General features: G+C 45.1%; 2 protein-coding genes across 4 annotated transcripts in view; one reads left to right on the top strand and one right to left on the bottom strand.

Annotated features, from left to right (window-relative positions):
- Nucleotides 1-1,273: 1,273 nt before the first annotated feature.
- LOC125947893 (maternal protein pumilio) overlaps nucleotides 1,274-25,780 on the bottom strand; it is a 157,546-nt gene continuing 133,039 nt past the window's right edge. For all 3 annotated transcript variants that reach the window (XM_049673392.1, XM_049673393.1, XM_049673391.1), the window contains exons 10-14: nucleotides 17,554-17,907; nucleotides 11,852-12,062; nucleotides 6,431-7,597; nucleotides 6,181-6,349; nucleotides 1,274-6,081 (exon numbers count right to left, since the gene is read on the bottom strand). In XM_049673392.1, coding sequence (XP_049529349.1) covers nucleotides 5,541-6,081; nucleotides 6,181-6,349; nucleotides 6,431-7,597; nucleotides 11,852-12,062; nucleotides 17,554-17,907 — 2,442 coding nt within the window. In that variant the 3' untranslated portion in view covers nucleotides 1,274-5,540. The remainder of the gene's footprint in view (nucleotides 6,082-6,180; nucleotides 6,350-6,430; nucleotides 7,598-11,851; nucleotides 12,063-17,553; nucleotides 17,908-25,780) is intronic.
- Nucleotides 4,458-25,780, top strand: part of LOC125947888 (uncharacterized) — a 329,870-nt gene continuing 308,547 nt past the window's right edge. The window contains exon 1 of the mRNA XM_049673373.1: nucleotides 4,458-4,467. The gene's annotated coding sequence lies outside the window, so the exon portion shown is untranslated. The remainder of the gene's footprint in view (nucleotides 4,468-25,780) is intronic.

Here is a 25,780-nt window from a genome sequence, read left to right on the forward strand (position 1 = left end):
GTTTGTACACACTTCTTCGCTATTCACGTAGGTTATACGATGTGCCAGTCAAACAGGCAACAGAGGTGTCGTCTGTTTTGTTCCTGCCAGCCAGCAAACCCAGCAGGCAATTATAGGGAAAGCCAATTATGCTCGACGATAAGTTCCCGGCGCGGCCCCGGTTTATTCTTCTTTCGCTCGCCTACCATATACCACCAACCATACGTTATACACAACATTGCTGTTGGTTGTTCTATTTTACAGTTTGGTTTTTGATTTTGCGTTTCCTGCTTTCTATCTTGTTTCGTTGCCGTTGTTACTGCAACTTTCACAATTCGCGATCTCGTGGTGGTAGTGTTTTCCGTTTTTCTGGATCTTTTCGGTATCACTTACTCAGTTACTTTTTCGTCTCTAGCTCCCAGCTCTTATTACCGCGGTACCAAACTATATACATTTAATCAGTCCTGTTGTGTGTCGCTTAAAGTGTAATGGGGATTTCCATTTCGTTTCATCACTTCATGTGAACTATTTTCATTATTGAATGTTATTACTGTGTTTGTTGACCGGTTATGGATGTTGTTCGTAGGTGTGTGTGAGAGAGTTGATGTTACTTCTTGGTGATTACTTTTGGATTGTTTCTCGTTTGTTTCGTTTTTTTACAGAGCATTATTATTCACACAATTCACAGTTTCATCGATCATCACACGTGATCGTTTATCTTTCGTACATCCTCACTTGTTTTCTCTCTCTTTCTCTCTCTTCTTTTCTGTCGTTGTTGGATGCATGAGATCTTCGGACAGACCTATCTTTGAGTGGCGCGATTGGTGTGTGGAATATGATAATGTTAATGGTGATGATGTTCGCTTAAATCGGTTTGAGGAAAAAGTCTTGAGACTGCTTACCGCCGCGTTCGGTATTTTTACGGATGTTTCGTATCATCACACCTAGAGACAGACTAACACACACTCACACACACATACGCAATCCTTCGTTCGCTTAGCTTAATATGTTGGTTACAATATGTACGAATGATTTCTACAGCTTGATTTCTCATTTTCGTCTGCCATCTTCCCTCTCTAGTTGTATCTAATATTTTCTAATATACAATCAAACATTATATTCAAAATATGCTTCGTCCTCGTCCTCCTACTTGCCAATGCTATTGACTGCGTTTTTTTCTTTCTCTATTTATTCGATCTCTGGAGATCGACCGAGAATTTTGATCTTCCTTCGAATTGAATTCGATGAATAAAAAAACCGTCCATACAATCTAAATCCAATCCTTTTGTGTGTATGTGTGTTGTTGCATACTATGAAACAAACGCTTGCGAATTGATTTACGAGTTCCCTCCCTTTGCGATGGTTTCTGTAGCGAACTGGCAGTCGTTCTAATCTTCCTCATCACCATCTAATACCGTATCGCCTTGTGTTGTCCGCTTACTTACTGGGGGATTCGATTCAGAATTAGAAATTGTGTGAAAGTGTGGCAGCCATTCTTCTTTGCAGTATAGAAAGCTGCCGCGCCTTTCCGAAATGTAGGTGTGTGTGTGTGTATGTGACACAGTATAAAATAACTATTTAAATTTTGTACAGCGATATACAACAGTCCTGTTTTCGTGTGTTCATTCGTACATAATTCGTTGCGTTCCGTAGGTTTCGAACGCTAAAATGAGACCAAATATTCTGCTTTTCTATCGCACCACATAGTATCTTCTCCTTCTGCTCGTGGTCTATTCTTGCTGCCCGACACCCGCAGTCTTGCTCAAAAATTTACCGCTATACTGAAGAGCTTTCTTTAGTAAAGAAATTCATTATGAGAATTGATATCAAGTTCTAGGGTTTCTGTAAGGTTCGAAGCTTCAAAGTATGTCTTCTTCTATAATAGGAGTTTTCTTTTGTTGTTGTTTCAAACGTTTTAAGGTAGGATGAATTTGCATCATCAATCTTAATCTAATATCCCGATGTGACACAGGATTTCTCTTTTTTTCGCCCATTTTCAACATTTTTTATATTAAATTCTAGAAAATTGTCGCTAAGAAAAAAGTCTTCCCACTAGCAGCAAACTTTATAAGTGTTTCATGTGGAAGTGTAATCATCTTAAACTACCCACGCAAGCTCCTTTCTCTTCCCCTCCTTTACGCTGCTCTTTCCCTTGTATTTTTGATCCATCACACCCCATAGCCTCGCTTCCACATCGGGGACAAGAAAAAAATCAAAACCGATGTACAATAGCAACATCCGGTAAAACAGATGAACAATAGAGAGATATTGATGCTGCTACTCAAAAGAGATAATCCATCAAAAAGTTTACAATATTTGCTCTTCGTCTGGAGCGGTAGCAAAAATGGGGGCTGAAACATCTATACGTCGCCTGGGAGTGATCGAATTTATATGACGGAACTCATATTTATATTATGTTATGCTAAATTTACTCCTAACGCGAATTGAAAAAACTATAAATAATTATGAATGAGAATGCAAAATAAATTATTCCTAAGGCAATAAATGAACTCAGGGATAGTAAATATCCGGTGGATGGGCGGGGTAGCAGCGTAAATCGAGGTTGTGGGGCTCCACGTATAACTCACAGTAGTGTGCTGCAGCAGGAGTTTTAGAGTTTCGATAAAAAGTTATAAATACCAGAACGTACCTTTCCTACTATCGGGGTAGCTGTGTAGTGATTACAATGATACTTATTCACTTATGCGCCCTTCCTTAACTAGTAGTTGTTGGGCCGAGCTCACATTTTCGTTTGTCTTTACCACTCACTCTTATCTATCTTCCTCGCTTCGCATCTACAATTACATATAATGCATTTAACCATTTGCTTCATCTGCTCACCGCTACTCCATGGTTTTCGAACTAGCAAGCAGCACAACAATTCAGAGTTTCCAGGCTCAGATGTAGTAGCTTGCTTGCTGGACTTCTACTGACCAGTCAAACGTTCATTCCATTATGCTAAACGACTCTATTAGGCTTTCTTGTAAGCTTCTCTACGTTCAGCGATTTTTGGTTTTACATCAAAATTTACGTTAAAATCGCGATTCAAATATTTATATATAAATCTCAACCGTACGAAAGGTGCATCATCATGCGTAGTACTCATGTCTATCACTCATTTGATCTCTCTAGAATCAGCCGGCAGCAATGCTAGCTGCGCCAGATATATTTATATTGTTCCGGTAGCATACACTACTTTAAAGGTTTACAGTAATCGATATTTAGGTTGCTCTGTTGTTGCCCAATGCTTGCTTCTAGCGACAGTCCATACCAATCATTAGCCAAAACTCATGAATTTCTGATAAGTAAATGAAACTATTAAAGAATGATGAACGATATTATTTCGGTATAATTGTAGTGCTGAAGAGGCAGCATAGTTCTGCTACTAACTATCATTGAACTAAGAGCTACACGATACGTTTGCATATTAACATAAAAAACAAGGGACATAATGCAGCCTGTTTCATGCTCTCCGTGTTTAAAGAAGTTATAGCTAACGAAAAAATCAAGGAAAGAAAGACAAAAAATGTCCTCATTCTTGGAAATATGCATACAAATTCCTAAGCCTACAGAGCACTTCCGAATTTGAACACGATTCAGTAACCAAACCAAACAGAAACTGGGAAGGCTTCTCGATTGCACGAACTATGGACTACTACCAGAACGTTCGACCTTCGTTTGCTATACCACTTTTTCACTGGGATGCCTGCTTACCAAGTATGCATTTATAATATATGTTAGCTCAACTATGTTTTTGTTGACGTTTTTTTGTTTTGTTCGGTACGTGTTCTTCGTTTTTACTTATTTTTTTTTACTGAAAAAATGATCCCTATGCCAGCTTCATCCTATGAAATATTAATTAAAAATAATTGATACTGCATCCTTTCTTAACGGGATATTTTCTTTTTACTTAAGCCCCATACCTGATCGCTTAAAACCGTTTTTGTAACATCGAAAGGATGGAGACACGGAATAATATTTATGTTACATCTTCGAATCAACGTTTTGTTTCTAAACGCTTGCTGGAACTAAAACGACAGTGAAATCAGGAACAGCCACTTTTCCATTCAGGGTTACCTTGTTCCTAACTGATTACTTCACTGTGCTGTGTGGTTTTATCTAGAGAAACCATGTATGCATCCATTCAAACCGAAACATACTACGATCTCGAACGCTAGACTCAACCCGTGGGAACTTTGATAAACACTGATGGTTTGAAGGCGATGCTTCACAGAAGGGAAAAAAGCTTACCGAACAAGGAGGTTCGCTTCGTTTTGGAACATAAAATTAACGACCTTTCGTGCGAACATGAACTGAAGCAGATCGAACTTTGCCAATCATTACACATTGACGGTAAATTTGAGACATTTTAGAAAGTATAAATACATTGCTATTTGCTATAGCGCTGTTTAACCATTATTACGTTCCATTTTTCCAGCTAGAATGTTGTTTCAAATATGCATTTATAAATAGTCTGGGCGTGTGTACGTTTGTTCTTATGATATATTCTTAACCCTAGCACGCTGCATAATCTTTACTATATGTTATCATGCTTTTCCTCCTACATATTCTTCCGCATGAACATGCTAACTTTGCGGGAACGGATCCATCAATCTATTGTTGCTTTCGCGGCAGGCAGTGGAGTAACACATTCTACCAGAAAAAAAAATTCCCTACACACAACTGCTTTCATCTTTCAACTTTTACGCTGAATACGCGACCTCTTCTATTGAGCCTCGTTCAACAACTCAACCTTCATTAAACATGTAGCGTATTCTATAATTGATTGCAGATAATAGGAAAAGTAATAAACATGCCTGGGTAAAAAAATAATCTAACATACCCTCAGTTCGATGTCATAAATGTCCATCGCTTTTTAACATAGTGCTCTCGCGCGCTACGCATAACTGTAATTTAGTGTTTCCTTCGTGTAACGTAAAAAGCCCTAGTTTACTCATCTTATAGCTCAACATTGGGCCATAAATATCCGAACCACTTTATATGCCTGTATATTTCTCATCTCGCTTACTTTTTCCCACCTATTGGGCCGCTTGTATTCTTTTACTTAACTGAGATCGAACGATAATCGCGCAAAGTTAAATGTACACCGAACTGTATTTTACTTAGGAGTTACTCGAAGAACTACATGTTCCGCTAATGCTGTGCACAATGCATTTCAAAACACAATCGCTCTCTCTAGCGGCTCTGTGCTGCTCAACTACGAAAACCCTTGTGGTAAATGCAAAATTTCTAAATATACATAATTGGTATACCATTTAAATCAACTTGATAGGTTTGTCCAAACTCAGATATAGGTAGGAGGAGTGTGTCCTGGTAAAACTGATAAATCGTGTCAAAAAAGAAAGGTACTTGCGCATACATGTTGAACAGCCTAAACATAAATTTTGTGATAACGGTGCGTACAAAGAAACGACTGCCCAAAGAATGAACAAAAGCTAATCTATCAATGTGCTACTGAACTAGAACGTAAGAAAAAGAAATATTTACATGTATTTTTTCATGCGATCACTCGCACACAATGCGCCAACCAAAGACAATCTTTACATAACACCGTTCGTCGGTGGGCCGATCGGTCGTAAGCCCGATGACGCATTGCCTGTTGCTCCGTTGCTGCTACCGTTGCTTGACGAACCGTTAGCTGACGAACCGTTGCCGTTAGTTGCACCAGCATCGCCTACGACGTCCGTAGAGACACCAGTACCATTTGTCATACCATTGGCTCCATTGGGCGGACCGTTGGTTCCATTCTCTGCAATCACTCCACTGCCGTTGCTGTTGCTACCACCGGCACCACCGCTACCAGGAGCGCCGGATGCTGGAGCGGAATTTGAGTTTCCCGTGACGCTACCAGCACCAGCAGCTGCGGCAGCAGCAGCCGAACCCGCCAGTGAGTTCGGGGTTTTCAGCGAAAACTTGTCTAGCTTGGCGATGATGTGCTTGCCATAGGTGTATTTCTTCAGCGAGTTCATGTGCGGTCGAATCTTATGCAGCAACACCTTGCGTTGCGTAGGTTCCGATACGTCGATCATCTTCTGCACAACGTAGTTCGCGTACTGATCTTTCATCATGACGTGCAAGCCACTGAAGACGAAAAAGAAAAAAAGAATACGATCTCAACATTGGTTGACTAACTCTACGAAAGGATCAATATCGCAGATCCACAAAGTAATCGTTACTTACGCATCGTTAAACGAACAAACTTCCTCAATCAGCAGAGCACGCTCGGCACGGGTGGCATGAGTTACACACTTCTCCACGACATTGGATGCAAACTTGTGTTGGGAAAGCACCAACACCTTACCACGAACACTAGCAATCAATGCCGATTTATCTTCTGGTTTTCCATGTTCTGTAAGAATAAAAAAAGGATCCACTTACTATTCTCCTTCAACTCTAATTGGGTCTTCTTTCTTCGAAATTCCAAACGTACCGAGTACATGCTGGATCACGTAGTTTCCGTACTGATCCTGTATCAGTTGCTCTGTATTGGCGTGCAGTTCCGCCAGTATTGGTGCCGTCTGTTCCGGTGTGCAATGCTCGAGTATCCGCTGGATGACGCGGCACCCGTATGGATGGGTGCTCAGCGAGTAGACCTGGTTGCGGAACGCATCGATGATGAACTGCAGCGCCACCGGATCGACACACTCGATGCACTTCTGTACCACATGGTTTCCGTTCTGATCCTTGACACATTTCAGGACGTGGCCGTCCAGTTCACGCACAATCTCCTGCTGTTGCTCCGGCGGAATGCTCTCCAGAGCCTTCTGTATCACCCGGCAACCGTACATTTGCAGGGCAAGCGGTAGCACGTGGCCCTTCACTTGCTGTGCCAGGGCCTGCTTTTGTTCCGGTGAGCCAAATTCGAAGAATTTCTGGATCACGTAGTTTCCGAACACATCCGTCATGAGGTTGTACGCAGCACCAAGGATCTCGTTGAACACGAGCTGCTTCTCCGGTCCCGTCGCACGCTCCAGCTTCTGCTGGATGAAGCGCGAACCGTGCTGATCCTGGGAGAACTCTACGATGTGGTTGGTCAGATCGCGCAGCTGAAGGTTCGGGAAGCGCTGATTGCGAAAATCTTCCAGCAGCCGCGAACGACCCGGTGGCCGATCAAGTCCGGCAGCTGCTCCAGAAACAGCCGGTGCAGCCGATGGTGCTGCCGTTGGTCTACCGACGGCAGTCGAGAGACGCGAAAGCAGTGCCTGTGCGGAGCAGTTGTTCGATCCGAACATGGCGTTAGCGGTTGAAATGCCAGGCACGAGTCCGGGGTTCACCTGGCGGTACTTCGTCTCGGCACCGGGTGCACGGCTCGTCGCGAGCGCCCCCAGCCCCGATACGGGCGGTGGCGTTAGTGAGGGTCCGATCGGACTGGCGGAAGCCGTAGCCACCGTCCCAAGGCCACTGTAGTTGCCGGCACCAACCGGCCACTTTCGGGCGGCGGCAGCAGCTGCTGCTGCGGCGGCCGCTGCCGCACTCGAAGCCATCGCCGTCGTTGACGCGGCCGAGGTGTAGTCCAGTGACGGACTAAAGGCTGAAGTGTTACGATCGAAGGAATCACGACGCGTCGTCAGGGATGACGTGTTCAAGGCACCGAGTGCTGGAATCAAGTAGAAAAGGGAAATAGAATTAGAAACATTCACTTACTTTGTACGAGCATCTTCTCGTGCTGTTCCCAATACACAAAAAACGGATTAACTAATCCAACAAGCCAACAAACATTGGACTAAACCGCACTCACCAAAATCCATTTGGTATGGATTGTAGCCTTGAAGATGAAGATACAAGGCGTAATTCTCTTCCGAAAACAAATTGACTACGTTGTTCCACATTCTGCTAGTTACAAAACTCGTCGGGTGGTTTGATTTGTAGTCACACTGCACAATTCAAGAAATTTAAAATCCAGATGATTGGTTTACACAATGTACTCGAAATGATACACGGTATGTCCAATAAGGCAAGGCACTTTCAAGAACGGCAGCTATCTCGCAGCGAATGATCTCCACTAATAGGGAGAATTGTCCTTTTAAAAGGATTCTGTATGCGCAATGATCACGCTTCCGGCTGCTCCTTTACATAAGCTTGGCGGCTTATGTTTCTCTTCCTCCGCTCTCTTACTCTTTCTCGTTACCTGCGCGACAGGATTAGTGCACATAAGGATCTATGTGCTTCTAACTTGTCATCAAATCACGAACGAATAAGTCAGCGTAAAAGAGAGAGAAGGAAACTGCAACTCCCCATGTAATTTGTGCCGTGGGTGAGTGCAAGGCTGATGCATCACCGAACACAAAAAAAGGGTTTAATGGGAACGAGGAAGAGTTGTTTTTTTGCTTCAACGGTTTAAGTAACCACGCTTAAGCATTATCAACATTGATGAAAAAGATCGTCTAAAATTGTTTAAAATTTAAAAAAATACACGGAATTATTATTTTTTCCGTTTTTTAATGGTCAATACTAGCCCATTAATGATCTGAAATCACCAAGAAAAGAGATTTGCAACGAATTATAATTCATTTAGACTTTTCGTAAAATAGCCGCGATTTGTAATGATACAGGTCATTTTAGAAGCTGCTTAGAACTTGTATTTATGCGTAACATTTGGTTTGTTACAAATCTGTGACTGTACTTTTACCGGAACGAAACTAACTAATCGCTCTCTCCTTCTCTTTCTCTTTCTACCTGCGCGGTCGATTTGTCGTAAGGACGACGATCGTTTAGCTTCCCATCTCCCGCATAGGACAACAGATAGAAGAGAAAAAAAATTACAAAAATGTTTACCTTATGTAAGCCGTGTTATGTATTTGGAAGATTTTGCTAAAAAGTGGCAAAAATTGACCAAAATTTTGCATGTTCATATGCGTAAGATTATTTTTTCTCTTTTCTATTTATGCTATAGCTGTACATCAAGATAAGATACAAAAGTGTACTCTCGCCGAGCACGAAACGGCGTAAACGGGAAGCGCTAATAACGTATTTCAGAATTTTCGCTAATCCTTCAACAAACTTGAAGTATTTTAAAATGTTAAAGCTGTTATTTAATTGATTCAAGAGCGTGAAATTAATTTAAAATTATACAATAAAAACAATATTAAAAAACCAATCCCTGATACAATATGTCCTTCCATAATCCGTTGCCAATATTGCGAAAGGCAACAACAATCTCATGTAATTCTATGATGTCCTGTTTGAAGAGCCATTTGCTGCAGCTTTTCGCGTTGTTAGTCCGGGGGTGCTCTAAAGCAGAATCCCAAGCGAAAAAAAGATTATAAAGTGCAATACACTAGCCAATGCGTTACTAGGTAGGTGGGCTAGCAGACAATGTTGTCAGCAGTCAACAACAAATCTGAAAACACTGGTTAGCGACAGTCAGAGAGGAGTGCAAATTATGATTCACTCTTTCCGTTGCCTCGTCTCAGTATAATGCAACGGTGACGTTATGTTGTTGATTAACACAACAACAGAACATAATTTAAAAAATATATCGATCCAAACCAATTCCTTTACGATTTTGATATGTCAATTAGTGTATACACACGGGGATGGGAATCAAAATCCCTCGTTCCCCAACCAGGGTAATCATACATAGTGTCATTGAATTACATTTCACTAGAGCGAATCAAACAATTATGAAAATCAATTTCATTTTTCTTTGTAATTATTCTGAGAAAAAGGAAAAAACCACAATACCCTCGCATTAGGCAATTATGTTTTCATCGTACAATGTTTTCATTCTGTATTTACTCTTGCTGCTCTATTGATCGCTTCCGCTCCGCGTTTGTTACTTCAATGCGCAATAAGAGGAAAATTAATTTTAAATTAAAATTTGCTGCAACCGATGAGAACACATGAGTGCTCCCCACGGGCACCACTATCATTGGCCTGCAAATGGGGTGAATGATAAATGCACCACCTGCCACCAATCGCTGTGACCTCTATTTTCCAAGCAACACAGCTAGTGTATGTGAGCGTGTATGTTAACTTGTCACGCGCTTCGACGGGTATGTTGAGAGAAATTCAAGCTTTCACCACAGCATCAATCACATGGCACCGCATCGGGCCTTGGGCGGGCACAAGCGAAGGAAATTAGAGCGAGAAAATTTCCAACCCACATTTCATCACCGGTGCGGAAAACTGGGCAGAAAAAGACTTCACTCACTGAATGATCATCGGAGGTCTTGCTAATGGTCTCACGATGATCGTAAATGTGTACACGCGATGCTCCGGTTCCCGACTCACAGGAACGGTATGTTCAACTCTCTTTAACCGTATAGGCAATGACATAAAAAACGAACGAAGATAAAGACATTGCCATTATCGATTAAATGTCTGTAGAAACCTAAAACGAATCACATCGAATCGAAGATCATAGTTTATGCGGTTCCCTACATATTCCAGTATGTAACGACGGTTCGCCAATTAACCGGGTCGTTACGAATGAACATTGCAAATGTTCGCACGTACATTTGAGTGATGACAAACCATTCTGAGATGATGACTGACGCAGCAACACTAGCTACAGTGTCACAAAATGTCTTTTCTCCTCAAATTAATGGCGGCAGTATCGGCGCCGGTACAATGAAAGTGCAGCTCGAGAGCGCAACATAATGATCATAATAAAGGCTGTTGGATGACGAAGCATTGTGATCCAATGCAACTAACAGCAGACCGTGACGTCGAGAAGCCGGTGGTGTCGGGTACACATAATTGTGTATCAATATAATGCCTCCTCTCCTTGCTAGTACACACCCCACCCATCATCTAATGTCAAGTTGCAGCATTAATGATGGCTGACATACCAGCACCACCATTGGCCACAGTAGTTTACCACAGTTTGTTTATCACCGAGACAAGACAAGCTTTCTCCTACTGGTAGAGTTCCTTTGTCGTTCAACCAATCTTCAACCTAAAACCATGCACAGAAGGTTAGAGGAGAAACCTGATCTTGACTTGATCGGGATCGAGGGTGGTTGAAAAATGGACGGAATGGTTATCGCGCGCCGGTACCTCCTTTCTATTGGTAGCAGCTTGAGACAAACCTGTCATACTTCGAATAAGAGGATCCACCTGTTCCCTCCCAGTGGGAGAGAGGCTGCGCGTCGTTATGTATCAACCTATGATAGTGACCTATTTCCGTGCACTTCCTACGTTACGAACCATTCGCTATCGAAGGTGCTGGAAGGCACAAACACATCAAATTGGCAACAACGTACCTCGTGTACTGAGGAACGCACGATGAAAGTCTAGTAATTGAAAAGATGTTTTCAAAATGAACATTCTTTAAATGGATACCCCTTATAAAATACAATCTGGTGGGCAAAACGTTCAACTAATTTACATTATCTTTACATTTAACGATCATTTTTACAAAAAAAAAACAGGAACGTAAAAAGCCCCCTATTTACAGCTCGCTCAGTCGTTCATATGAAGCGGCTAGAGCAAGCGGCGGTTGGCTATTTGGCAACGGAAGGCGCATTTATGAACCGATAAATTATTCACAAAACAAACAAGATTTTAATTATTAATTTTAATAATTCTCGAAAGTACAACAGCTCTCAGGAGAACCAAGAAGGGTGGTGGTTGTAATAGAGTTACATTTTAATAATGGGAAAACTCGGGATTCACCAAAGCAACTACTTCGACAAGCGGAAGCATCCGGACTTTGGTGTCTCTAATCCCACGAGCAAAAGGGTCTAGAGTGCTTGATAGTTTGTACAACTGACCACCAAAAGGCTGCAAAAGCTGGTCTATGTAGTTTTTTTATGAAACGCACCAGGAAGGGACCCCCGAGCGGAGGAAATTGGTGGTGACCTAGAATGTTTTCGGATTTCGGTTCCCTCTGCCATATATTACATACCTCCCACATTGGTTCCATTCTGGGTCGAGTAGACGTTCTGCTGGGCAGTTTGTGGTTGTGGCGGATACAGTGGCGGAGCTTGCGGCGCTCGCGGGCCACCGGCACCGGGCGGTACCAGTACGGGCGGGGCCGGACTGACCAGTCGCATCGGTGTACCGGTACGGGGTCCCATCACCAGCGAACCACTCTGGTCGTAGAAGGCCGATATCACCTATGTTGCGTACATCGCAGTGTCGTCGTCGTCGTTGTTGTTGTCATCCAGGGAGAGTCCGTAGCATTTGTGGTGTATTTGTGTGAGTGTTTGTGTTAGCCGGACAAGGAAATAGTCGTGCACGTTACCGTGGCGTTCGGTTGGCGATGAAAAGTTAATTGTTTTTTTTCCGAAGTTGTTTTTACATTTTCATTATCGCAGCAGAAACGCGTTGTTAGCGACGTTGGTATTTGTACAGGAACGGATTTGCCGTTTCGTCCGATTTGGAGATGCCACGGTAGATGTGTAGTGTAGTGTGTATGTTTACATGTGTTGACGGTGGCGGAATGGTCACCCAACAGCGTATCAAACAGGAGAGATCAAGTTTGATTAAATTAAATAATTCATAACACAGTAGTGGCAGTGATAAAATAAGAAACAGAGATGATGATAAATAAAAATAGAGAAAGAGAAAGAGAAGAGAAAAAGAGAGAGAAATGTACAAAAAATACATTAGCAAAACATTCATTGTAAAGGGATGGTTACAAGTACATTAATATAGACATGATATAATCCGGCGATGGTATTTTGTTCGCTAACTACACTACATTGAATGGTATAAGATATTTACAATTTCATTACAATTCTCAATAAACGGAACAGGAGGAAGGAACAAGGATTTATTCGGTAGGGAATGCTCGTAATAGGATCAATTTAAAATCTTAGTAACGTTTTACACAATTTCACGGAAGAAATAGGACAGCGCCATGCTCCCCTGACACCCTTCCTCTTTTGTTACTTCGCATCCGATACCCGCCCCAGAACGACCGGCATCATTCAAATACCAATTAAACTTGGAATGTGGTTGTGGATCCACAACACGAGGGATGGATGAAGAATTCATATTTTATCCGGCACGTAATGAATTCTGCTTTCGTTCGGGCACGACGACGGGTTGATAAAGGCAGTAGAACGAGACCGCGGCCGAGTACCGGTGTTCGATAGCGATATGAGGAGATCAGCCAACAAAACACACCTTCTTCTATCTCTCTCTCCACTATCTCGTGTGTGCCCTATCACGCCAGCTATATCTCGCTGGAAAGGATTCGTGGCTCCGGCGCGCCGGTGTGGTATCGAGTTGAAGTATTTTCGATTCTTTTTCATTCATCGACCGTGTCCGGGACTCATTAAACTAGGCACGCGACCCACGCGGAGCGATGCCCACCAAAGTAAAGGAGACTTATCCACGCCACCAAACTTCGGGGTTCATTCGGGGACAGGAGTAGTACGGTAGTAACTCAATGCTGGCTCAAGAAGAAGAGAAGCCGATCCACAGTAGAACGACGAAAGCACACGGAAAAAGGGAGGGCAGTTAATAATTCAGTTAGGACCATCAGTGCGAGCAGTCTGATGATGGTAGTGGTGATGGTGGCGGTTCTGACGGTACGGGTTGGCGATGAACTTACACGCCCCGGAGAGAAGAAATCGAATGAAGATTCTCTATACGTCAAAACACCGCCAGAAGCGACGTCGGCAACGCGATGCAGAGCTCGCAATGAGCCAGAGCAACGCCGGGCCCATCCAAAAGCGATCGTTGATTGCACGCGAAATCCTCGACAAATTGCAATTACCCCTGCCTTAAGCGCGCCCCAACAGTGCCTCCGCGCCCGCGGACGGTGATAATGAACCACCATTGTAAAAATAGGAAAACCTCTCGATGCTTCAGTTCCACTCCGGAGCAAGGAGGATTCCACGATGCGGGGGAGAGGTTGTGGGATGTGCTCTCGCCGCTGCTACCATTACCGGAGTGTTTCTATAAACGCGACTCGCCGGGGATAAGTAAAAATTTAATGAACTTCTTCCAGCCTAGTCTAGAGCGCAGGAATGTTCCGCCCTTACACAGACATCCTCCACCTTCCACCTTCTGGGGAAGTCAGGATCATGCTACTACCGCTGAGCTGGCCTAGAAAGGTTATTCTCTCGGCAAGGTCTACGGTCTAGCAGGAAAGAGGAGCACAGCCATTCTTACCCCTTATTACATAAAATAGGCAAAACAGTGAGGCACTAGAAACGCGGAAATGGATGACAATTTGGCCTTCCTTCAGGGTAGCGAAATTGAAAATGGAATGAAAATGGACGAGGGCGAACTGGGAAAAGAATTCGGCGAAGCGTAAAGCGATCGATAATTTAGCGACCAATCGCACCGAGCTGCTGGTGCCACTAAAGGTGTTTAAGGGCCCAATTTACGGTGTATGGGTTATGCTGAATTCTGCAACCCGCAACCCGGATTCGATTCTCACACATACAATGTGTTACAAATTCGTAAATTTCAAGATTTGAAAACGGCTTCAAGACCAGACAAGGAAAGTGGTTGAATCGTTAACAAAGTGAAGGCGCCCCATTCCGACACACGGTAGCACCTTTCATAACTAAAGGATTTCGTTTCGAGTAGCTGACGCCGCTGGCCACCTACTTGAGATGTGGACGAAACCGTAAACCTAAGACCCCTCAAAACCTAAGAAAGCTAGCTCTAACCACAACAAACGGGTTCTGCAACACTGCCCGCTCCTCGCCGGTGTTGTGCTGGAATGTATAACGAGTCGTTTGGGCTGATCGTGTCACACCCGTTAGCCGCTAGACTGTCTGGGCCATGCTCCATGAGGGCGACGCATGACCCGTAAACAAGAATGTCATTAGAGACTTCTTACAGCTTCGCTTTCTCGGTTTCTTATTTGATGACCAAACTAGACACGCTCGAGCTGCAAACCCCAACGTTTCGGTTCCCCAACGGTGTCGGAATTGGATGACACCCAATCGACCCCTCACCTCATACGACACATCAAGTGGAAGTAGAAGGATGGGGTCACACGTGGCTGCTAACAGGCGATGAGTAATGTGTTTATTAGCATAACCTCACCCACCCTGTCTCGGAAGATATGACAAGCCCAGGGGTTGTGTGTCAACTTTCCCTTTTTTGCCTTTAAGAGGGTGTGTGCCCTGGTCTAGGTCGCAGAATGGTTCACGTTTCGCACCTCTCTCTGCACACGCACTCGTAGTTGGTTCTCCCCATTGAACACTGCAATGCGCTGACTGGTTTGCGGGGTGACTGCCAATACAGCGCAATGGTGAACGATCGACATCTACTAGACCAGCACCATTTTACGCATGGCGAGCTAGTGGGGGTTTTACTAACTAGTAGACTAATACAATTTATTGTCTATCCTTTAGGGATAAGGCACGGATTCAGCGCTATATAGACGAATGAAGGTGTTATGCTTGCTATTTGTACTAAGGCGATAGGTAGTCGCCATCAGCAACGCACATTAGCACATTACTTTTTACATTCCTGCTTAGCATAGCTTTACAAATTACTCTCTCCAGGGCGACATTATACACACCTCGAGCTAGAAGGTTAATGAAAAAACTTTTGCATCAGGACCTACCAGTGAGTTCGCCGAAGAAGTAATTAAAACTTCAACATTCGACAGACTCTCATTACTAATATCACCCTCCATTTATCATTCGCCACGAACTACTCTTTTGCACCCAGCGCACACCTAACATGCAACGCGTCCACCTAGGTGCGTTTACACTGAATATTTAGGTTTTTTTTGCGGCAACAAAAACGATGCAGCGCATGGTCCTTTCATTGTATTGTAGTAACGTCCAGGTTGCCAGAGCTCCCTGTTGAGATGTACTGTGATGCAGTACACGTCACGCACAACACGCTGCACCACTCGTCCAATGCAGAGCGCGCCCCGTGTGTTAATGAATCATTAATACCAATTAGGATTGCCACTTCAGTGGCGACCAAATGAGAAGCAAGTATGCACGCGCCCCTTCCCTTTCCGGTAGGCTGGTCGGAGCATGATTCAGGTAGAGCAGCATAATTACATTACGGCTGAGTTCTGCTCCTGCTTCTACCGCACACACGATTAATTAATAATTCTAACCATAGTTCCTGGAGCGTGGTTGTAGTGCTCCATCACGCCAGGAAACGATCTCACCGGGGAATTCAGTTACATGCCATTCAGGGTAGCCATGAAGCCAACTTCATCAGCCTCCCATGGGGCGATGATCGAGTTCGAAAAGCAGAGCTGTTGCTGCTGCTGTTGCAGTGAGAAAGACGGGTTAAGTAATAAATTAAATAAACAGTTTCCAGCGTGTGAAGCTGTGCGTGATAATGACCTAGTGATGCACAATATCCCACCCTCTCCCCCTTATTACTCCCTATTTTGCTCCCCTTAACAAGTACGTCCCATGGCGAAACCATGACCTCTCTCCCAAGTTCTTCCGTTTCTCACGCAAATAAGTTCCCCAGACGGTGGGTGATTTGGAACGCGTGGTGTGGTGGCGCTGAGCGTATTTTCAAATCCCGTTGACCTGGGGCTTGGTTGACGGTCTCCATCAGACCTGGCGGGTTGAAGATAATTATAATTCCGAAAAAAAAACCATCGGATAACTTGGGACCACCGAAGGATTAAACATTCATCCACGATCAAAAATGGGAACCATAACCAGGAATCGGTCAACGGCGAATCGGTACTTAATTGGCTCGCTTCTCCGTCCCGCAATTCTTGCCAGCTTCACAAGCAGCAGGCAACCAAGTTGGCGAGATCATGGACACTGTGGGACGGCGCATTACCGGACAAACTTCTTAATCCAATTACGAAGTTGTAATTATTTTTCCCAAATGGCAAAAGCGAGATGGGTGAGATGATGATGGCCAACAACCGGCACGCGAAGACCGCTGGCTTGAAATGGTGACATCGATCGCGGAAATCCCCCCCCCTATCCACTCGAGAGTGTGAGAGAGAGAGAGTCTTGAAAATATTTGTGCTTTGAGCCGACAAAACCTTATCCGGAACACGGTAGCGCTAGTTGACCGTTGCACCGTCTGGCGCAAATCGGAAGTTCACCGGACAGTTCTGGATTATTAATTATCCCCATCAGGAAGCAACACAACGATCCGTAGTCGTCACACCAACCAGGGCCCGTTCTGTCTCCATCTGGCAATCTCAGCGGAGGACACTAAGCGAATCTCGCTGGGATTAACTCATTGCATTGTCCAACAATCAACGTCCAACGCCTTTTTTCGCCTTTAAAACTATCGCAGTTATGGGCCACGAAATTATCCGTTTCCGGTCACGGGATGCTGATAAGAATTTGTTCGCTTTGCAACCTCCTGAGTTAATACTACGTTGATCGACTTTAGGAATTAAGCACTGAAATGTTTTAAGCAATCAAGCAGAAAATTAAAGAATTTTGTTTCAATCAACTCTTCATTGGCTGCAACAAAACTGTCGCGGACAACGAGCGAGTCCTACCGAGCGAGCACCGAGGAGGAAAGGATTTAAAAAGGATATTTTCTGACCACGACTCTGAAGCAAAGAAAACCATTCTACACCTCAACAGCCAATTATCGGTCAGAGTTCTGCGAACCCGTACCGATAATGGGGAACCATCAACAAACACACGAACGCACGCTAGAGAACGTTCGACACTCCCTTACCTGGTAGGGCTGATTCTCGGCACCCTGCTGTGAGGGTGTGAGCGGTCGGCGGGGTTGTGACTGCTGCTGCGGGATCGCCAAGCTGGCCGGATAGACATTCCAGGGTGCGGCAACACCATAGTACTGGGGTACGCCGGCCGCAATCAGGCTCATGTATTGCGACGGATCCTGGCCCGGGTTGATGACGTACGGGGCGGCCTGCTGGGCGGCGGCAGCATAGGCAGCATTATGTTGCAGGAACTGCTGCTGCTGCGCGGACAACGAAAGAGCCGACTGGGGCAGTGGCTGCCCATTGGGGGCTCCCGGTATCGCCGAGTTCGGTGCCGTTAGTCCAGGATTCGAGCGGAAGAGTTGCTGCGAAAGAAAAGACGCGTAGAGACGAGAGATTAGTATTTCGCAGCGACAAAAATATGATGATGTAATGTTGATAAAATATCTCCAAAAACCCGTTCTCACTTAGCAGGGTTGTGGACTGCAGATCACGAGCTACACGAACGGCTAATTGAAGATGCTTGAGAAACAATCCTTTGCGCGTCCAACTGGCGAAGCACAGGATACTGTGATTGTTTTTCTGTTTTTCCGAAAAAAAAAAACCTATTAGTATCATTTGTTTTCACTTCAACCGGACTCGGACATCCGAGTGTGCTGAGACCCGGGGTTTCCGAGGGGATCCGGGATCCTATCAACCGGATATTTTCCCATTCGCTATAGCTGCCGGAACTGTGCCAGAGAGAAACAATATCTGCCTGGTTGTGAGGGTGATGGGTAGGCGCTGCTGACAGCAAACATCATCCAGGATACCAGGGGAAGGAGGCTTGTGTTTCCATTAGCAATATTTGTGGAAAACGGAAAGCAAGAAACAAAACAAACACGCAGCAACGAAAACGGAGAGCGAAGGTCTCAAACTCCACGTCAACGACGCGGACAGCGACGACAAACTTAACCTCTTTAAACAATGTCCAAAAAGAGCGAGAACCAAAAGAACCAAAAAGATGTTCCTCGGCTGATGAACCTCCTCGCTACCAGCAATATCATCGTACTCTAGATCGCTAGAGTGTCCCGGAAGCGCTGACCGCTACTACTACTGTGGCAGAATCGGGTGCGTCGCTTAGTCCAACGTCCCTCCTGAACCATCATCATCCGAACACAATCCAATCCATTTTGTCGCTTTTGTTTCAGGCAAGCCAATTTTCCACAAAGCCACTCACTATCCTCCTACTACTCACCATCCGGTGGTGTCCACAACTGTTGGGCCCGGGCAGGAAAACAGTGTTGAAAGGACATCCATTTCCGCACGACTTTCCTTCGTTTCGCTTTCTTCCCCTACTTTACGTCTCTACCACTTTCATGGAACACACGCATCCCTCCGCCAGGAAAAGTGCAACTGGATACCACCACAAGAGATGGGACACGGAGAACGCAGGCCAATTTCACGTCTTCTTCCTTCCGATTGGCGCCCGCTCGCGGGTCGGGTCGGAGACAGAATGTAGTAGGCGGAAAAGGGGTTATGCTGTCACCATAGTTTTCTCTTCCGACAGGCGCGGTCGCGTGGTTACGAAGTGAATCCAACTGAGCTCCAAAAGTATCGTTATGCTGCAGCAACAATGACTTGCTTTGGTATTTGAGGGGTGCTGTGTTTCCGCGAAGTAACGGGTGCGATGAGTTGGAAAACATAATGGCGAACTCATTAGTGGGATCCCAGCGGTTCCAGCGGAAAGTAAATGTGGCGAAGAGGAGCTAGAAACAAGCCAGCATCGTCCACGACCTCGATCTGTCATGTGTTTGACAGCTGAATAATCTGGAGTGCAAGCGCGCCCGGGAGAGTAAAACCGTATCTGGTCGCACTTTTTTGGACCGAACCAAAAGCAAACAATCCGAGAGAGCAAATATCTTTCCGTGACGCAATTCTCCCATGAACTCAATCTGAACTCCGTACACCAACCAACACACGGATGGCTCCCGTGTTCCTTGGATATCCCCAAAAAGGATGCATTCCTGTAATTCGGGCCACTGCATCCAAATCAAGATTATGCATAGAAGGGAGGGAGTCCTAATTGGATAAAGCGCGCACACGCCGGGAAATCACACAAAGCGGGAAAATTGGGTGGAAAATATCTCGCTGACCAACTGACACACACACCAGTCACACCACCACCCACACCATCGTCATTATGGTGTGCTGTGCCCCATGTAATCAACGTTTGTGGGGCACGGAATTGTAAAATTGGTTTTTGTGTGCATGTGTGTGTGTGTGTGTTCGCCTGGTATGTGTGTGTTCACAGTCGGTCGAGTGAAAACGAACCGGAAAAACACACACTCACTCCCTCTCCCCCTCCTAGCTGGCCTCTTCCTGCTCGTACACGCTTAACGTGAATCCTTTTTGGGCAGTCTCAGGGATTACGCGGATCGTGGGCTACTACAGTAGTGACCGTGGTGCACCGAGGTAATTATCCCTGTTTTCAAAACCGCGAATCAATCCTACCGTACTCTCGTCGTCGTTGTCGGTAATCAGATTGTAAAACCTCGGCAGGCGGTGGCGCAATCGTAGTTACACACATGCTGTGTGTGTGTTCTTGTTCGGCTCACACCACGCGTGTACACTTGTGTTCGTTTGATTTCACTTAATTATGGTTTCCAATAAGCCTCTCTGGTGGGGGGATCGGTCTTCCGTTTTGTCCTCCATCTCACGTTCATTAGTGGTGAGAAGAGTGTTGGTTGATAAGAGATGAAATCATAGGAAATGCGTGGAATCGTGCAAATACATAACAGCATTAGCGGAACACGAATGGTTGTCAATAGTTTCACCTCCGCTTGCTATGAGGATGTGTTTAAGGATAAATTACTGATAAAAATTATTTAATCGTTGGTACAATGGATACAAGTGGGTAACCTTCTGATATACAGATCAATCCATCGCTTGAGTCAGCGAATTGTAACCATAAACCCTACACCGAGCCACGCTTTATGCGCTACACATTATGCAGCTACAACCAGCATGAAGGCTAACGATTCAATTAAGCCCACTAAACCGAGAGGATGGTTGCTTGCCACAGCTTGCTGCGTTAAATCAACCGTTGAACAGGTTGTCCAGTCCAGGAACACACACACACACACAGAGAGACCGAGTGCAGCAAAGAGTAAAACGAACGGTCGCCATGAACCTGGCAGCAGCATAAAATGCGAATGTTTGGGCGCTCCCTAAGTTAATCAACATCCGGCCCATCCCCACGGGGGAGGGATTGTGCCGCCAATGCCCAGAACGCAACGTCAGGCAGCCCGACCAACCGACCGGCAGGCAGGATGGCAGACAGGCAATCAAACTTCATTGCCGCCACTGGGCTGCTGATAAGATTCATCGTTGCACCGAGAACTCGGCATTGACGTTGAAGTCACCATCGCTACACACACACACACACACACACACACACACCCATCACCGCCGCCGCTTTCTTCCCCACCGCAACAGAGGTTGTAATCAAATAAAATACCAGAGACTGCTGCGCTCCGAGCTTCCGGTCGTCTCTAGAAGCGAATGGAAGACGAGGAAGTGATCGCCCCCCCCCCCCCCTCCCCCCTTTTGGGCTGGAAAAGCGTTGATCGAGCGTAAAAGGAAGTGAGAAAATGGGTTAGTACTGCTCCTATTACTGTTATCAGAACAGGGAGAGCCCGATAGTCCGAGAGAGAAAGAGGTTGCATCATCAGCAGTGGGAGTGTAGCAGAGCAGAAAGTCAGTAGAGAAGTTACCCCTCACTGGGACACGCGGCACTAGGACGGAAATCGCATCAATGTTTTATGGTGCAACTGTTTTCCCTTTGCCAACACGACACGACAGAATGGTGTGGGCGCTCCAATCAGTTCACAATGGTGACGACGGTTTCCCCTCATCCAGCGTTGCGAATCCACTACATATCGCCAATGACATCTGGTGACAGTCTGGCGTGCACAAAGACAATGTGTCCCGGGATTAGGCGACTAGAGAATCACAACATGTCCTGATATCTCTTTTTCTTTCGGTTTATTTCCGCTCAATTTTTGGGATGCATTTTCATTCCCATAACCAACTAGCAGTTCTCTGGGCGGCACTAGACACACTATGGGATGCCGGCTGAAGGACTGAATGCTGAAGGCGAAGCGTTTTGTGTTGATGTAGCAGTAGCAAATCGTGCGATAAGTCCATTTGCATTACGCATGATTGGCTGACTGACTGACTGACTGACGGGCGTGTGACTGACGGAAGGTATAGTGTTATCTCCATTTAACGGCATATCACATATCGGTGCGAAAATACTGAGACGACATCATCGCCAACGCCAACATTCGGCTCTCTTCAATCCTTCGACATTCTTTGGGATATTAACTGCATTGTCGTTAAACATAATGTACATCGAACCGTTACAATGATCCCACTTCGCAACATCCTATTCTGATGTCATCGACTCATGAATGTCTTCATGATGAAGGTAGCAGCAGTATGGCACCACCACGGTTCACCACCTCGGTTTGGCAAACGCTTTCGCTCATTAAAGACATTTAAGGCAGGTAAGTGAAAGGGAGTCGTCATCGACACACCCGTATCGACGGTGGTGATGATGATGCAGATGGTCAGGGCTCGGTTACGCCCATCTTCAAATCTCGCGGCGCATAAGCACCATTCCATTCACATTCCAAAGGGAAGGAGATCATGTTGCCGCTCAATATCGTCGTTAATCGGATCGATAACTTTGCAGATAAATAATCGTAAAATAGTAACTTAATTGAATCGAAGATAATTAAAACACTAAATTGCAGCCGCTTTATCTACCACCGGTTGGTCCATCGAACACATACAACGAAACAACAGAAAAGGGCAGATGTCGGTAATCGGTGGGGAAATGAAACTTAACGATTGCATAGTGAGAAGGAGAAGAGGAGGTGTACTGGACCCTTTAGGCTTCGACTACAAAATGCACTTAGTGCTATTGTGTTGGATTATTTGTATGCTTTGTGTCGGCCCGGTGCTGGGTGTACTGGAACATTCCTGGCCATCAACGCGACCTCACCGCACGAATGCCCCGCAGCAGGGCGGTAGATTCCAAAATGTGCAATAATTTACACGTAAAATCTGCTTCGCTCTATTTGGAATTTCATTCAAATTTGCAACACTGCTATGTTCGTTGCCCATTTACGCATCGTGCGCCAAAGAAGGACCCGCGAACAGCTGCGAAGCGAAAAATGTCCGTCGGCTTACGGCATAACGGGTGCGCACACTATTAACATTCCATTCCCTCCTAGCCCACCTGAGAGGACATCATGCACTAATCGCACCGTTTGGAAATTGTAGCATTTCGACGAAGGACTCCAGCAACAGCACCAGTAGCTCACTCTAACGAGCATCCAGTTCAACGCACAATCTAGTTAAAACGGCAGTTAGCACGTAAACGTGAAGCATCTCCATTGCATTGCATCTCTTCACGTGCAATGCACGGTTGTGATACTAGCGCCGCTCTTCCTAATTCCAAATGACCACATCACACGACGTGGCGAGGCACCGATAGGTAGATTTCAGTGAATTCAGTTTTCGACAAAGATCGGCCCTCCACTCGGAATCGAGTTACAGAACATCCTATCGGAGATACTAATGGGGATGGTTATATAAGAGATATTACGAGGATGAACGCTTCCGAGTGGGCGATGAAACGTTTCGAAGAATATGCTTTCCAGGATGAATCCGATACAGAGTAGAAGAAGGGTGTGCTTGAAGTATTCGCCTCTTCGCCGGGTTTAACATGGCCAGCAACGGTCGCCTGCAAGTGCATAGAGTTCAAAAGGAACGAATCCCGGAAAGGGATCCTCTTCAACCGGAATCGTAGCAATACCGCCAGCCAGTCGGAACCGGTGGTCATCTGCCAGCAACAGACACAGACAGAGAGAGAGGAAATGGAATGCAACTTTACGATCGGTACAGGCACGATTCTAGAGGTATCTGGTATTATACTCCCTTACGCTTTACTTGGTTGCACATTATGGGCTAAAAGGAAGTGGTGGTCAAACGGTACGAACTGACCAGCGCTAGATACGAAGAAGATACCCTAGTATCGAGAGCTGTGAGGAGCGAATAAATTCGAACGCTTCGATGAAGTTAAGCGAAAACCCAATAAAGCTCCCACCACCACCACCCACTACCAAATGTCTGTCGGTTTCGGTTACGAAAACCTCAAAATAATATAATTTATGGTGATTTATTAAAATGCTTGCGCTCCATCTTCCTTTCCCGCGGGAATTGAAAATTCGCCAATGCGCCAACTGTCTGGCCCTAAGGACGAGAGTGCGAGAGGGAAGGAGCTCTCTGTGGTTCCTCTCGTGTACGTTTTCGAAATCTTATAATCCGATTTTTGGATGAAAAGGCAAAAAAAATATTCGGAAAAAAACATATCTCTTGTGGGCGTGATCACGAGGTCTGGGTTTTCTTGGAAAAAAATGGAAAACACGCGAGAGCAGAAAGACCCCACCGCCACACCAAGAGGTGCTTGTGCGTTTGGTATTTTGCGGCGTTTCGTTGCAAACAGCCCAGCAGCAATAGAGAGAAGGCGGTCATCAAGAGGAGCAACGGTTTCTATCGGACAGTTTTAGTGACGATGGCCACAACACCGCGAGGGAGGTGAAAAGGCATTGAGTTTTCTTAAACTCAATTTTAGTCCTATTACTTATCGATCTCGACGTCTTTTGCCATGCACAGTGACCTACAGGGAAATCGGCAAAAAACGATGACCATAGTACAACGACAAGGAATCCGACAAAACCAGGTGAAGGTTTTTAGAGAACATTTGTAGAATACATTTTCGGTCATAAAGTGGTGTATCAGGAAGGAAATGGACTTTAGAAAGAGTAAACATAAATCGCATATCGCATATCGTGTATCACATTCGAAACATAAATGTGCTGCTGTTCGCGAGAGCAATATATTGATCACATTGAAACGAACTTCAGAGAGACAGGATGCGATTTTGAGCGGATGTTGGATGATTCGAAGACATCAAGCCAACCACCACACGCACTTTTTTCAATTTCAACCCTTTTAACCTGGAGACAAATTCGTCGCCCCGTAACGCGTCCACCAAAGGCATAGTAGGCATATCGTCTTCCTCTGGCATAATTTCCATGCCGCGAGCAAAAATGCCATCGATAAAGTGCGCGGCATAGCAAACACTGGAGCAGCCATAAAATGTCATAGCCTCTGGCACTGACTGGGCCGCCTTTCTCCCGGTGTATTCACCTTCGAAGGGTGCGAAGATATTGCTGCTACGTTCTTTTAGTCGTTCGTCGTATCCTCTTTCATCATCAGCATCATACCAAAAGGCTCTTACATCATTCACCGTACTATGCTGGCTATGATTGCTGACGATCTTTTCTCGGGAGCGTCGCCGCGGATGGAATAGAAAAAGATGGCAAAATTCCACCATCAGAGGACCGCGGTTGGTTGTCACCAGCAGAGATCACTCCTGCTACTCCGGTTCATCGCCGAGGGCAACACAAATCGCACAAAAGGCTGCCAGGACGAAGTAAAGTGAGTAGGAAGCAACCGGCGAACGGTGCTGATTTGTGGGCGGAATTTTCTGAAATAAAAAAGAAAAAACCAGAAATCCCCAAGACTCGTGACCCCCCCTCGTGTGGAACACAAGAGATAAGCATTGCGGTTACGATGTGGTTTAACCAACTGGATGCCTGTCATGGAGAGAGAGCCTACAACCAACCGACGGAATAGTGTGCAAACCTCTACATGAGTAGATGATTAAGTAGTAGTAGAAGGCATCTGCCATTGACAGTTATGATGATGATGACGAAGATCGGATTGGAGAAGCTTCCGTCTAATCGGTGGATAATCCAAAGGCAGCTTTTGAGTGGGATGATGAGAACGACCACACTAATGCTGCTGCCACTGACAGAGGATATAGTTGTTTTGTTGACAGGCGCAGGCTTATGTGAAACGGTATTGTAAATTCGATAATGTAAAAGAGAAAGGTTTTGTTTTATCCTGCGAGAGCAGGATTTAAATCAAAGAATTCTCGTTAACAAATCATTGGACGTCAAGGAAGTCAACATAAGGTTGCTTTGGGAAATTTGATTATTCACACTCGCGTGATGTATAAAACGGAAAACATACGATTACATATGCTGTAATAAACGGTTACATATTTTTAACCAAGCAGAGAAATAATATTTGCTCTACCAACATATACGTGAAAATATT

This window comes from Anopheles darlingi, chromosome 2, assembly GCF_943734745.1.
Source record: "Anopheles darlingi chromosome 2, idAnoDarlMG_H_01, whole genome shotgun sequence".
Taxonomy (NCBI): Eukaryota; Metazoa; Arthropoda; class Insecta; order Diptera; family Culicidae; genus Anopheles; species Anopheles darlingi.